Source organism: Triticum aestivum, chromosome 7A (assembly GCF_018294505.1).
Source record: "Triticum aestivum cultivar Chinese Spring chromosome 7A, IWGSC CS RefSeq v2.1, whole genome shotgun sequence".
NCBI lineage: Eukaryota > Viridiplantae > Streptophyta > Magnoliopsida > Poales > Poaceae > Triticum > Triticum aestivum.
Window position 1 is genome coordinate 49,171,559 of NC_057812.1, and position 15,908 is coordinate 49,187,466.

Here is a 15,908-nt window from a genome sequence, read left to right on the forward strand (position 1 = left end):
GGAGGGGGGCGCGCGCCGCGAGCGAGCGACCTACCGTCGGTGGGTGGGTGGTGGGGGTGGGGTGGGTTGGTCCGGACGGGATTATTCTGAGCGGGGGTGGACGACGAGGAGTGTGGGGGTTGGTTGCTTCGTCCACCTGGGCTGTCCGGCCCGTGTGAGTGGGCCTGCTGGTGGGCTTCAAGGCCTGATTTTGGGCCTCGGAATGTCAAAAAAAACGTGGTTATCCCAACAATTAGAGCTTAACTACGGCCTGTGTGAGTGGGCCGGATGGTGGGCTTCAAAAACTGATTTTAGGCCTCGGAATGTTCAAAAACCGCTTAACGCAACAAGCAGACTCAAAAAAAAAAATTAGAGTTCATTTTCGTTCTCAAAAAAATGTTCTATAGTCAGACTCAGAAGATGCTTACAGCTTGTCCCGGCAATTTTCTTTCAAAAGAAAAAAACCCATCCCAAGAATCTGCAGATAGGTGCCAAAATTAGTGTGCATATCTGGTGCAACCAAGTCTGCATAACTGTTTTTGGCCACACCAGTTTTTTCAGATTATTTCATCTGACAACTATTACAGTGGACTTGCTCGAAGAAAAGACAGCGTATTACAGTTTACAATGCACGATGCATCGCCTCAACTGCGCACCGAGCAAGTCTTGCAGCACTGTCCGGGTGTCATAGACAGTCTACGCTGTCCGTTCCTGATTCCTCCCATTCCCAACACAAGGGGCACCTTCTGAGCCACTGCTCCAGTCCACAAGGAATTTTTTTTGTACATACTCCTACGTTGCAGAGTTCAGAAGGACTGCCTTTTGGGGGTGTGATCCCAAAATTCTTGCCTGCAACTGTAACAAATAGCAAGCTGAGTCACAGATAACGTTCAACAATCCAAGATGGAAATTTACTCGCGAAGTTGCATGAACACTGCAGTAAATTCAAGTCCATGGATCAAATTAACTACAGAAGGCCTAACGTAGATTTTTTGGAGGACCATGATGCCCTACCTGAAGCAGGGCTCACTGTTCGCTAAAACGATGGTTCAACAAGTCTAAGTTCTCCACTACTTCTATATACTCTTGACCTGAAGTTAATGAACGAAAGCCTAGAGAAATCTCTTCCACGCTATAACTTGATTACCATGGAGTTACAAAGCATGCAAATGTATAGGAGGTCGAGATACGTTTCATCCCTTTTTTTTTGTATAGCAACAATTGATATTTTACTACAATTACCACAATTTACATAGCTGAAAAGGTACAGAACATATGAAAAATTCCTAAATTCCCACTATTTCATCAAGCAATAAACAAAGGAGCCAACACATACAGAGAAGTAGACTTCAAACAGAAAAAGAACATACCCTGGAATAGCACCCTCTAACATGGCAAAGCCGCGGCCACTGAACCGAAGAAATAAGATTCAAGCACCAGAGATAAAGGTCAAGACTTCTCCAAGGTCCTTGACTATCACCCAGCTTCAAGAAGATATTTGATATTCCATAGAACTCTGAACAGGCAAGAGACCAGGTGTTTGCTAGTTATAATGCTCCGAAGATGGGGGCCAACTTAGCCTGGGGTACTCATATCTAAGCTAACACCATAGGTCAAAACTCTATAATGTAGGCCAATTGTCAAATATAATGGTGCAAAATGCTTCCCTCTGACGAAATCCTGGAACTTTACTTTCGTATATTTCAAATTATACTTGAAGATCCACAAGATCCTCATCTATAAGCAGCATCTGGTCCCTGGGATCACTGCCAGCCATCCTCATCATGTGATGAATATCTTGCAGCAGACTATAAATCAACTCAGACTCGCTGTGGGACTTGTCACGTGCTACAAATACATGTACCTTATTTGCCAGCTCAATCCAACTACATCCTGGCTGCTTCTTTAGTCCTCTATCATTCATCTTAGATCGAATCTTTGCTGCTTCTTTCCACTTACCAGCAGAAGCATAAATGTTAGACAAGAGGGTGTAAGTTCCAGCATTATCAGGTTCTGCTTCTAAGAGATTTCTTGCTGCCAAATCACCGATACTTTCATTTCCATGTGCGTTACACCCACCTAGAAGGGCACTCCATACAGTACTTGATGTAGGCTTAAGTTTAAGACCGTTGATTAATCTTTTGGCATCATCAAGTCGTCCGGCTCGGCTACAGAGATCAATCAAGCAAGTGTAGTGCTCATCCCGCACTGCAATGGACGTATCCTTTGCCATGTATTCAAATATCCTAAGCCCTTCGTCGACCAAACCAGAGTGGCTACATGCTGAGAGCAGTCCCACGTATGTGACATCATTAGGCTTATACCCATTTTCTTGCATCTTTTCATACAAAGCTATAGCTTCTACACCAGCCCCATGATGTGCATATGCTGCAATAATGCCATTCCAAGATATTACGTCCTTCTCCCCTGAGAGATCAAACACCTTCCTTGCCAACCTAATTTCGCCACATTTGGCATATAAATTCATGAGGCTGGACTCGATAAAATTATCAAACTGAAATGGTGTTTTGCATATCATCTGATGCACCTGCTGCCCTTCACTGAGTCCGGCAAGATTGCTGCACGCATCAACCGCACCCAAAAACGTCACCTGATTTGGTCTGATCCCATCAACGAGCATACCGTTAAATACCTGCAGTGCCATTTCACTCTCATTACCTTGCAAGCAACCATTCATCATAGTAGTCCAGCTGACTACATTCCGTTTAGGCATCTCGTCAAAGAGTTCTTGTGCCTTCTTCAAATCTTTGTTCTGGATAAAACCGGTGATCATAATGTTCCAAGAAGCCACGTCCCTCTCGGGCATATTCATGAACAAATCAAGGGCTTCGTCAATCCTGAGGTTCCGGGCGTATCCGGAGATCATGGCATTCCAGGAAACGACATTCCTCTCCGGCATGCCATCAAACAGCGCTCGAGCCTCATCCACGCTTCCGCTCCGTGCAAGGCCGGCGACCATCGTCGTCCACGACATCACATTCCTCTCGGGCATTCTCTCAAACAGCTTCCGTGCCTCGTCCATGGTCCCAGACCGCACCAGCGCGGCCAGAAGGATGTTCCAGGAGCCGGCGTCCCTCACGGGCATGCTGTCGAACAGCGCGCGCGCGGCCCCCGTGCGGCCGGCGGAGGCGTAGGCCTCCAGCATCGTGTTCCACGACACGACGTTCCTCTCGGGCATCCGGTCGAACAGCGCCCTGGCCTCGTCGACGCGGCGCGCCCGCGCGTAGCCGGAGAGGAGCGCCGTCCAGGTGACCACGTTCTGGCGCGCGTCGGGGCGGTGGAACAGCGCGCTGGCCTCGCGGAGCTGGCCCTGGCGCGCGTACGCCGCGACCATCGCCGTCCAGGACACCACGTCCCGGTCCGGCGTCCGGTCGAACAGCCTGCGGGCGTCGGGGACGCGCCCCGCGGCGGCCAGCTCCGCGATGCGGCGGTTCGGGTCCTGGACATGGATGAACGCGTCGGTGGCGGCGGCGCTGTGGTAGGAGAATGTGGAGGCGAGTTGGAGCCGCGGTGAGCGGAGGCGGCGCAGCGCGGCCCGACCTGCCATGCTTAGAAGATGTGAATCCAGAGTCTGTGAATGGAATGATCTATGTTTAGGCCTTCAGGCCCCGCTTGGAATGTAGTTTTTCTGCCACCCCTGTAATCTTTTACACCTGTATTATACCAGCCTCCAACCAAATACATTCCGAAGGGTGGTATTTTCTATCCGGTTGTAATGTGTGCTTGGCTCTCCAGGTTTCAATCCACTTGTAAAATATTTACACGCATATTCAACAGCACAAACTACACAAGCAATTTCCAATATAACTGCACTTCGACACAAATTGGACAAGTATAAAATGAGCTAAAATTTTCATTTATATTACAATAGCACAACATCAGTAAAAAAAATCATATTTTTGCAATCTTCCATTTGAAAATAGTTCCGATAACTTATAGTGCTCAAAGTCAGCAATTTAAATTACAATTCTATTGAGGCATACTTGTCTTGTCTCGTTGGCATGGTACATAACCAAAGTTAGGACTCGGCAATTGTTGAATCGGTGTGCGTCTAGACATAAAATATTTCTGAAAGATTATGACTGCTTCATGGACTGAGTAACCACAGAATCATGCGAAAGGGCGACCTGAAAAAAAACATTAGCTATATAATGATAACTTTGTGCTCTAAGAATGATACCAACCACGGATGTTGAGAACAACCATGCATGTCAAAAAGATTAGCACAAAATCCTGAATTACCAAGGGGAGCCAGATGGTGCAAGGTAGCCATAGCATGTCACTCAAGTTTAAAGTAACTGCATTATTTTTCAAGAAACACCGATGAAGAAACAACATGGCAGCAATATAAACAAAATCTTGAATAAGAAAAATGTTCTAGGCAGCAACAAGTCTACACATGTCTAGAATATTATGTTGCAAAGGGGGATTGGAACATCAGCACCAACAATATAACTCTGAAGCTGAGACCATTTGTAGAACCCCAATAAACAGGGCAAGCAATCATGCAATAAACAGGGCAAGCAAAAATGAAGATTGGGATACATTCTATTGATTAACCTAGCGAAAATAAAAGGAGCACGGACAATACCTTTGATCAGAGCACCAGATTGATTGAAGGAATAGCACCGGATGAAAGCCGAGCTGCAAAGGAATACTCGCTCAACTAAGCCTTACAAACTTATCTTTAGTGGGGAGAAGAAATGCAGAAAACCAAGATAATGGTACTTACAAGGAGGAGGCTGAGGACTAATCTTGTCGACTTCCTTCTTTAGCCACATACCCCGCAATCTTGAGTTGTAACCCAGGAAAATCTCACGATTTGCTGCATCCTTGAAAACATCAGAGGCAAAGATTTTGACCTCGTCGGGAACATCATCCATGTCATTCAAGACCTGCAAGCATTCTGCAATTGAGGGTTGTTTTCCTTGCTGTGACACTTTTTCCTTCTTGGAAGCTTGATCTTTCTTGAAATTCACATAAGCCATCATGGAATCTTCAAGCCGCTGTACAGATGTGGCACCTTTTTGTTTCTTAGTTTTTTTCCTTTTGCACTTGATTCACTTATTTGTGGTTGATCGCCATCAGCATCTTCACTGGCTAATTCTTCCTCGTCATTGACAGTGTTCTCTCTTTCATCCACATCATCTAATGTAGGAGTATCATTGATGTCAATTATTGAAGAAGTCCTTACGTTGTCATCTCTTCCATGTCTTGTATTTTTCTTGCTAGTGCTTGCAACCATCTTATCCTTCGCTCCAAAGTTGCTACCTGTTTTTGTGCCAATCGGAGGCTTCCTTGATGTGAGGCAGTGTCTTCCTTGCGCAATGTGTCCTTCATAGAGCACACCCAATGCCTCGTACAATGGAAAGCTCTTTCCTTCATACATTTTGAGCTTTGGGTCCTCCTACATAATTAATAGAAAGGTGTGAGCAAATCATGCATAGGCATGAAAAGTTCATGCACATATAAGGAAATCAAAAGTTAGAAGGAATAAAAACTTACTGCAATGATCTCTTCCCATTTTTCAGGCGTGGTGTTGATCACACATGCAATATCATTCCATGATATTCCAGAGCGGTTGACTATCAACTTGATATTTTTGTAGTGCTTTTTCAACTGAGCTTCCTTATCTTGAACCTGATCCTTGGTAAACCTTGCCTATGGATATAAATTGTTCAGTTCCTTGACAACTTGATTCCATCCTTCGGTAGTCCACCCATTTTGGCCACGGTAATGAGATAGATTGTACTCTGTAAGTACCTCCACGAGACCTTTCTCATACCTTGCTGTCCACTTAGCCCTATTTTGCGTCATATTGAACCTATGAAAATGTAACTTTAGCAATAAATCAATACAAGAATCTGATCACATTAAGCAACATAAGAATATGAAAATCCAACATCACATTAAGAAATATAAGAATCTGAAAATGTAAAATCACATCAAGTAATATGAAATGAAACATTAACATAACTCAAATGTTGCTAATATATAGGATCGATCCTAATAACATAACTCAAATGTCATCCTTACATAACTCAAATGAAACATTAACATAACTCAAATGTCATCTTTATATCTCAAATTCCACATCATTACAATAAATTACTTTGACAGAATAAAAACTTAAATTATTAGCTAGTAGATCTCCGTGAAGATCTTTCACTTCGAATTCTTTGATAGTCCGCCCACATCCTGTTGGCAATTTCATCTCTCATAGAATTACCAAGGTCCCTTTGATTGCTTGAGGATGTATGAACATGTCGAGGTCTGTCATCTCCATCAGGAAGAGTGACAAATAGAAGAGGGTTAATTTGCATTTGTTGCGTATCTAGCCATTGTTCATCACCTCTGTGACTCCGGATTATATTGTGAAATACAGCTGCCGCCATAGGAATTTTGACTTGAGTGTCAATTGGGTAATGTGTGCCAACTTTTAAAATAGGAAATCGCATTTTCCATACACCAATTGTACGCTTTATATGGTTCCATAGACGGGCATGCCTTAGATTGAATAGTTCTTTGGGGTTCTTTGGACGAGGGCCACCTCTACCGAAATCTTTTAGATGGTAACGAACTCCACGGTACGGAGCTAGAAACCGTGGTGTGTTTGCATAGCCTCCCTCAACCAAATAATACTTGCCGGAGGTACATGGAAGCCCGATTGAATAGCAGATTTCAATACTCCGACATCTGAGGCAGACCCCTCCAAACCAGCTGACACATAAACAAAGTTGAGATCGAAGTCGCAGGCGACCATCACATTTTGGGAGAGGGTCCCCTTTCTATTCCTGTATGGAGCAGCCTCGTTGGATGTAATGGTCATGGGAACATGATGTTGGAAATATGCCCTAGAGGCAATAATAAACTGGTTATTATTATATTTCCTTGTTCATGATAATCGTTTATTATCCATGCTAGAATTGTATTGATAGGAAACTCAGATACATGTGTGGATACATAGACAACACCATGTCCCTAGTAAGCCTCTAGTTGACTAGCTCGTTGATCAATAGATGGTTACGGTTTCCTGACCATGGACATTGGATGTCATTGATAACGGGATCACATCATTAGGAGAATGATGTGATGGACAAGACCCAATCCTAAGCCTAGCACAAAGATCATGTAGTTCGTATGCTAAAGCTTTTCTAATATCAAGTATCATTTCCTTAGACCATGAGATTGTGCAACTCCCGGATACCGTAGGAGTGCTTTGGGTGTGCCAAACGTCACAACGTAACTGGGTGGCTATAAAGGTACACTACAGGTATCTCCGAAAGTGTCTGTTGGGTTGGCACGAATCGAGACTGGGATTTGTCACTCCGTGTAAACAGAGAGGTATCTCTGGGCCCACTCGGTAGGACATCATCATAATGTGCACAATGTGATCAAGGAGTTGATCACGGGATGATGTGTTATGGAACGAGTAAAGAGACTTGCCGGTAACGAGATTGAACAAGGTATCGGGATACCGACGATCGAATCTCGGGCAAGTATCGTACCGCTAGACAAAGGGAATTGTATACGGGATTGATTAAGTCCTTGACATCGTGGTTCATCCGATGAGATCATCGTGGAGCATGTGGGAGCCAACATGGGTATCCAGATCCCGCTGTTGGTTATTGACCGGAGAACGTCTCGGTCATGTCTGCATGTCTCTCGAACCCGTAGGGTCTACACACTTAAGGTTCGATGACGCTAGGGTTATAAAGGAAGTTTGTATGTGGTTACCGAATGTTGTTCGGAGTCCCGGATGAGATCTCGGACGTCACGAGGAGTTCCGGAATGGTCCGGAGGTAAAGATTTATATATGGGAAGTCCTGTTTTGGTCACCGGAAAAGTTTCGGGGTTTATCGGTAACGTACCGGGACCACCGAGAGGGTCCCGGTGGTCCACCAAGTGGGGCCACAAGCCCTAGAGGCATACATGGGCTAAGTGTGAGAAGGCACCAGCCCCTAGGTGGGCTAGGGCGCCTCCCACCATGGCCCATGCGCCTAGAAGGGGAGAGGGGGCAAACCCTAAGGGCAGATGGGCCCTAAGGCCCATGCTCCCTGCGCCTCCCTCTCCTCCCCCCTTGGCCGCCTCCCTCAGATGGGATCTGGGGCTGCTGCACCCCTTGGGGTGGGAACCCTAAAGGGGGCGCAGCCCCCTCCCCTTCCCCTATATATACTTGAGGCCTAGGGGCTGCCCAACACACGATTTGATCTCTCCCTGTTGGTGCAGCCTTACCTCTCTTTCTCCTCGTCTCCCGCGGTGCTTGGCGAAGCCCTGCTGGATAGCCACGCTCCTCCACCACCACCACGCCGTTGTGCTGCTGCTGGATGGAGTCTTCCTCAACCTCTCCTTCTCTCCTTGCTGGATCAAGGCATGGGAGACGTCACCGGGCTGTACGTGTGTTGAACACGAAGGTGCCGTCCGTTCGGCACTAGGATCATCGGTGATTTGGATCACGACGAGTACGACTCCATCAACCCCGTTCTCTTGAACGCTTCCGCTTAGCGATCTACAAGGGTATGTAGATGCACTCTCCTTCCCCTCGTTGCTGGTCTCTCCATAGATAGATCTTGGTGACACGTAGGAAATTTTTTGAATTTCTGCTACGTTCCCCAACCGTGGTATCAGAGCTAGGTCTATTGCGTAGATTCTATGCACGAGTAGAACACAAAGTAGTTGTGGGCGTTGATTTTGTTCAATATGCTTACCGTTACTAGTCCAATCTTGATTCGGCGGCATTGTGGGATGAAGCGGCCCGGACCAACCTTACATGTATGCTTACGTGAGACCGGTTCCACCGACTAACATGCACTAGTTGCATAAGGTGGCTGGCAGGTGGCTGTCTCTCCCACTTTAGTCGGATCGGATTCGATGAAAAGGGTCCTTATGAAGGGTAAATAGCAATTGGCATATCACGTTGTGGTTTTGCGTAGGTAAGAAACGTTCTTGCTAGAAACCCATAGCAGCCACGTAAAACATGCAAACAACAATTAGAGGACGTCTAACTTGTTTTTGCAGGGTATGCTATGTGATGTGATATGGCCAAGAAGAATGTGATGAATGATATGTGATGTATGAGATTGATCATGTTCTTGTAATAGGAATCACGACTTGCATGTCGCTGAGTATGACAACCGGCAGGAGCCATAGGAGTTGTCTTAATTTATTTATGACCTGCGTGTCAACATAAATGTCATGTAATTACTTTACTTTATTGCTAACCTTTAGCTGTAGTAGTAGAAGTAATAGTTGGCGAGACAACTTCATGAAGACACGATGATGGAGATCATGATGATGGAGATCATGGTGTCATGCCGGTGACGATGATGATCATGGAGCCCCGAAGATGGAGATCAAAAGGAGCAATATGATATTGGCCATATCATGTCACTTTTTGATTGCATGTGATGTTTATCATGTTTATACATCTTATTTGCTTAGAATGATGGTAGTAAATAAGATGATCCCTCATTAAAATATCAAGAAAGTGTTCTCCCTAACTGTGCACCGTTGCGAAAGTTCGTCGTTTCGAAGCACCACATGATGATCGGGTGTGATAGATTCTTACGTTCACATACAACGGGTGTAAGCCAGATTTACACACGCGAAACACTTAGGTTAACTTGACGAGCCTAGCATGTACAGACATGGCCTCGGAACACAAGAGACCGAAAGGTCGAGCATGAGTCGTATGGGAGATACGATCAACATGAAGATGTTCACCAATGATGACTAGTCCGTCTCACGTGATGATCGGACACGGCCTAGTTGACTCGGATCATGTAATCACTTAGATGACTAGAGGGATGTCTATCTGAGTGGGAGTTCATAAGATGAACTTAATTATCCTGAACATAGTCAAAAGGTCTTCGCAAATTATGTCGTAGCTCGCGCTTCAGTTCTACTATTTAGATATGTTCCTAGAGTAAATTTAGTTGAAAGTTGATAGTAGCAATTATGCGGACTAGGTCCGTAAACTGAGGATTGTCCTCATTGCTTCATAGAAGGCTTATGTCCTTAATGCACCGCTCAGTGTGCTGAACCTCGAACCTCGTCTGTGGATGTTGCGAACATCTGACATACACATTTTGATAACTACGTGATAGTTCAGTTAAACGGTTTAGAGTTGAGGCACCGAAGACGTTTTAAAACGTCGCGAAACATATGAGATGTTTTTGAGGGCTGAAATTGGGATTTCAGGCTCGTGCCCATGTCAAGAGGTATAAGACCTCCGACGATTTTCTTAGCCTGCAAACTAAGGGAGAAAAGCTCAATTGTTGAGCTTGTGCTCAGATTGTCTGAGTACAACAATCATTTGAATCGAGTGGGAGTTGATCTTCCAGATGAGATAGTGATGTTTCTCCGAAGTCATTACCACCAAGCTGCTAGAGCTTCGTGATGAACTATAATATATCAGGGACATATATGATGATCCTTGAGATATTCGCGATGTTTGACACCACAAAAGTAGAAATCAAGAAGGAGCATCAATTGTTGATGGTTGGTGAAACCACTAGTTTCAAGAAGGGCAAGGGCAAAAAAAAGGGATACTTCATGAAACGGCAAATCAGCTACTGCTCTAGTGAAGAAACCCAAGGTTGAACCCCAAACCCGAGACTAAGTGCTTCTGTAATAAGGGGAACAGCCACTGGAGCAGAATTACCCTAGATACTTGGTAGATGAGAAGGCTGGCAAGGTCGATAGAAGTATATTGGATATACATTGTGTTAATGTGTACTTTACTAGTACTCCTAGTAGCACCATGGTATTAGATACCGGTTCGGTTGCTAAATGTTAGTAAACTCGAAATAAAAGGCTGCGGAGTAAACGGAGACTAGCTAAAGGTGAGCTGGCAATATGTGTTGGAAGTTTTTCCAAGCTTGATGTAATCAAGCATCACACACTCCCTCTACCATCGAGATTGGTGTTTGCATTGAGCATAGACATGATTGGATTATGTCTATCGCGATACAGTTATTCATTTAAGGAGAATAATGGTTACTCTGTTTATTTGAATAATACCTTCAATGGTCTTGCACCTAAAATGAATGGTTTATTGAATCTCGATCGTAGTGATACACATGTTCATGCCAAAAGATATAAGATAGTAATGATAGTACCACCTACTTGTGGCACTGCCACTTAAGTCATATCGGTATAAAACGCATGAAGAAGCTCCATGTTGATGGATCTTTGGGCTCACTCGTTTTTGAAAAGTTTGAGACATGCGAACCATGTCTATTGGTGTATATGCATGAAGAAACTCCATGCAAATGGACCATTTGGACTCACTTGATTTTGAATCACTTGAGACATGCAAATCATACCACATGGGCAAGATGACTGAAAGCCTCGGTTTCAGTAAAATGGAACTAGAAAGCAACTTGTTGGAAGTAATACGTTTTGATGTGTGCAGTCCAATGAGTGCTGAGGCATGTAGTGGATATCGTTATGTTCTTACTTCACAGATGATTTGAGTAGATGTTGAGTATATTTACTTGATGAATCACGAGTCTGAATTATTGAAAGGTCCAAGTAATTTCAGGGTGAAGTTGAAAGATCGTCGTGACAAGAGGATAAAAGATCTATGATATGATCATAGAGATGAATATCTTAAATGTAAGTGCATCTAGTGCCACCCCTAGTTGGTTTTGGAGTATTGACGACAAACCTAGTTGAGGGACTAATGTGTTTGTGAGAATTGCAGGAAAACACAGGTAGAAGTCCCTCATTGATTCGGTTTTACTACCAGAGATGACCCCTAAAAATGTATGAAGACATTGAAGACAAAGGTGGTATATGAAGATATTCACATTGAAGACTATGACAAAGAAGACACGTTATGAAGCTTATGGAGCTCGAAGACTTAGATCTTTCATAGTTCTTTTTCTTTTGTGTTGAGTCATAGGAACCACCGTACTGTTAAGTGGGGTCCAGGAGAACCAGTCAGAATGACTGAAGTGATGCCTAAATCAAAAACCTATGTCTTTGAGTGAAGACAATGAGAGCGAATCTTGTCCAGAGCCGGACAAGTCAGCTTTGCTTGTAGCCCAAGTAAAGTTGCCATGAGAGTTCGAAATCTGACCGTTGAGACACGTGTCAGTTCCTTAGTGACCCAGGGTCATTTCGGACAAATCAGGTCGGGTTGCCAAGTGGCTATAAATAGCCCACCCCCACAACCATAAACGGTTGGCTGCTCAGATTTCAGTGCACGGCTTTTGTCGTTTGAGAGCAACCCACCTCGAAGCCTTTGAGAGAAAATTCCTAGTGAGGAGAAAAGTCCTAACCACCCAGAGCTAGAGTAAATTGGGCATCACTTAAGTCTTCTTGTCTGTGTGATCTGAAGACTTATTACACTTGAGGACTGTGAATCCTCCAGACGGTTAGGCGTCGCGTTCAGAGCATCCAAGAGACATTCTGGATTGCCAGTGAACGAAGTTTGTGAAGGTTTGGGAGTCTACCTTGAAGACTTACCAGAGTGATTGGGCAAGGACTAAGTGACCTTAGCTCAAGGAGAATACGGTGAGGACTTGGTGTCCTGAACTGTGTGTTCAGGACTGGGTGTCCGGGACTGTGTGTCCTAAGGTTTAAATACCTAGCCGCTCCAACCAGACGTACAGTTGTCACAACAACTGGAACTGGTCCAACATATCATTGTCTTCAACGAGTCACTGGTTTCATCTTCACTTCCTTTTCTTACTGTCACTCATTGTGAAGACATTGCATGCTTGCTTTATCTTTTGTCTTCACAACATGAATGTATGATCTGTTTGACTTCATAACTTCTTCCTACCTGATCCTTATTACACTTCAGCTGTTTGTCGTCATGCTTTCACTCTATTGAATACTTGACCATGGCTGGCCTAGTGTAATCTATCTTCCGCTGCATAGTAATAGGCATAATCTTTGTTGTTTGTCTTCATAACTTCCACGGTTTGAAGACTTTCATAAAAATCGCCTATTCACCCCCCCTCTAGTCGATATAACGCACTTTCAATTGGTATCAGAGCAAGGTGCTCCCTTGTTCTGTGTGATTCGGTTTAACCACCTGGAGTTTTAGCTATGTCGACTGCAGGGATAATCAAAGTCTCCGCTGCTTGCCCCGTCTTCGATGGAACTGAATATCCCTACTGGAAGAATAAGATGCGCATGCATCTTGAAGCTATTGACGTCGACCTATGGTATGTCGTCGAGAACGGCGTTCCCAAGGCTGGAGAAGGTGTCACTGCTGCTGATGTCAAGAAGTTCACTCAACTGGACTCTACTGCCAAAAATATCATCTGTGGTCATCTGACAAAAGGACAGTATGGCCGTGTGAGTGCCTTGAAGACATCCAAGCTGGTCTGGGACTGGCTCTCCAAGGTCAATGAAGGCGTCTCAACCGAGAGAGATCAAAGAATCAGTGTTCTTCGCAACCTCTTCAACCGCTTCAAGCGAAATGACAATGAGAATGTCCAGCACACATTTGACCGGCTCACTGACATCACAAATGAGCTTCAAGCCCTCGGCGCCACTGAGATCACCAAACATGAAATCGTCAAGACGCTGCTGAGATCACTTGATAGTTCATTTGACATCCTGGCCCTGATGATTCAAGAATGTCCTGATTTCAAGACACTCGATCCGTCTGACATACTTGAGAGGCTCAACACACATGAGTTTCAGCTTTCTGAGAAAAGAGATATCTACGGTCCAAACTATGGGCGAACTCATGCCTTGAAGGCAAAAGCTGTTTCCTCATCTGAAGAAGAATCTGACTGCAGTTCTGATGATCCTGAAGACATTGGAAGAGAACTTGCAATGCTAGTGAAGAAGTTCCAAAAATTCACCAAGAAGAAAGGCTTCAGAAAATCTTCACAATCAAGCTCAAGGAATGATGAAGCTTCTGCTCATAAGTACAAGAAGAAAACATGTCACAAGTGCAAGAAAACTGGACACTTCATCGCTGAGTGTCCACAGTGGGACAATGAGAACAGAAGGAAGAAGAAGAGCAAGGAATATGATTCTGACGACAAGAAGAAGAAGAAATACTCAAAGTCTTCTTCCAAGTCTTCCTCAAAGTCTTCATCACACAAGAAGAGCTCATCTGGCAAGGCACGTGCGTTTGTTGGCAAGGAGATGGATTCAGAGGAGGAGTCCACATCTGAGGAGGCAGAGGTGGAGTTTGAGGAGGAGTCTGATTCTGGCATTGCGAGTCTGGCTACAGCATACGTCGCCAAGTCCATCTTCAACACTGAAGACAATGACTGCATCACCGACACCGACGCAAATGACAAGAACGACTCCACTCCTACCTACTGCTTCATGGCACGTGGTGCCAAGGTAAACACATGCACTACTCGCTATCAAACATCTAGTGACGATGACTCTGACTGTGATTCAAAACCCAGCTACAAAACACTTGCTAAAATTGCAACTGAACAACAGAAAGCTATGGAACATATTCAAAAACTGTTAGACAGAAGCGATGATCTGTTGGGTGCTGAAATGACTCGATCTGAATCCTTAATTGAAGACATAAAAAACCTTCACGTTAAGTATCAGGAACTTGAAGATCGTCTTGATACTCTCTCAACAACTCATAAAAAGCTTTCCTATGATTATCTTCAAAGGAAGCAAGAACTTGAGAAATTGAGAGCGGCTCATGAAGATCTTCAAAAGGAAAACGAGTCACTTCGTGCCGAACATATCAGTCCCGCTCAGGAAGGATTTGAACCACCATGTCTTAAATGCATTGAGCGTGATAATGCTAATTCTGTTGCTGAATGTTCCACTGCTACTGCTGTTGCAATATCTTCAACTATTGATGTGGTAACTAACCCCTCTGCTGAGGATACCACTGCTATTGCTGATGAGAATGCTAGGTTGAAGACATTGCTTGAAACAGGGATGTACAAAAGTCTTAAAGGACATCAGACATTATGTGATGTCCTCAAGAAGCAGATTCTGAACCGAAACCCTAGGAAAGAGGGTGTTGGGTTCGTGAGGAAAATAAATGCAGATGGCTCTTACTGGAAACCTGAGCAGTACCCCAAAACCACATGGGTTGCTACAAAGGAACTTTCAGCAGATCCATCCAATTTATCTGGCTTCACTTGTGCTAACCCCATTATCATTGATGAATCCTTTGATGCAAACTATAAACTGTTTAAGAATCAGAATGGTGAAGTGTTTGCCAGGTACATTGGTACTAACCGCAGGAATGTACCGCCTATGAAGAAGATCTGGGTTCCGAAAAAGTGTCTGGAAAATCTTCCTGTGAATGTCTTCATGAAACCTCACTTGAAGAAGACAAACCTCAGACCAAAGGCTTCATATGGTCCAAAGGCTTCATACAAACAGAGGACTCACCTGAGTCACACTAACGCAAATGTTTTGCAGGGAAACCATACTCAGGCATATGAATATGAGAGCGGTTCTTCGAATCGTCATGTTCATATGACCAAAAATTATTCTGCTTATTCCTATGAGTATTATTGTCCACCTGCTAGACTGTTTGCTAAGGCTTCAAAGCCAAAATTCTCAGATGCTGCACTTAGACTTATTGCTTCTAAGCCACCCTTGAAGATGTGGGTGGTTAAGAAAGCTTAACTCTCTTTTGCAGGGAAAGGTCTCCAGCAGAAAAACAAAATCTTCTGACGCTATTGCTGGGGACCTTAAAAATCTTGTGGGGAGCAAGATAAAATGCCCAAATGGCATCGTTATGTACCTCGTTCCTGAATCGCATGCTACTTTCCCTATTAGTTCTAATCTGGATCTAAGTTTACATAACCCACTGGTTCGTCAAATGTTTATGCTTCACAATTCTCTTCGTGAAGCCTATCCCCCTAACTGCACTGTAGGGTACGACACCAGCGACTTCAAAGTCTTCAGAATGGATTATTGACAGTGGGTGTACAAATCACATG

General features: G+C 44.3%; 1 protein-coding gene and 1 long non-coding RNA gene across 2 annotated transcripts in view; both read right to left on the reverse strand.

Annotated features, from left to right (window-relative positions):
* Window positions 1–365: 365 nt before the first annotated feature.
* LOC123153502 (pentatricopeptide repeat-containing protein At2g35030, mitochondrial) lies at window positions 366–3,623 on the reverse strand. Its single transcript, XM_044572600.1, has 2 exons — window positions 1,350–3,623; window positions 366–834 (listed from the first exon to the last, which is right to left on the reverse strand). The coding sequence occupies exon 1, from the start codon at window positions 3,545–3,547 to the stop codon at window positions 1,688–1,690; it is 1,860 nt and encodes a 619-aa protein (XP_044428535.1). The 5' UTR covers window positions 3,548–3,623; the 3' UTR covers window positions 366–834; window positions 1,350–1,687.
* A 1,582-nt stretch (window positions 3,624–5,205) lies between these two features.
* The window catches only part of LOC123150341 (uncharacterized), a 35,017-nt gene continuing 24,314 nt past the window's right edge, over window positions 5,206–15,908 (reverse strand). The window contains exons 2-3 of the long non-coding RNA XR_006475058.1: window positions 5,506–5,824; window positions 5,206–5,407 (exon numbers count right to left, since the gene is read on the reverse strand). This is a non-coding gene — a long non-coding RNA (uncharacterized lncRNA). The remainder of the gene's footprint in view (window positions 5,408–5,505; window positions 5,825–15,908) is intronic.

What these genes read in the sequence shown, in the direction of transcription:
- LOC123153502 (XM_044572600.1), bottom strand. Translation starts at nt 3,547, where the DNA reads ATGGCAGGTCGGGCCGCGCTGCGCCGCCTCCGCTCACCGCGGCTCCAA.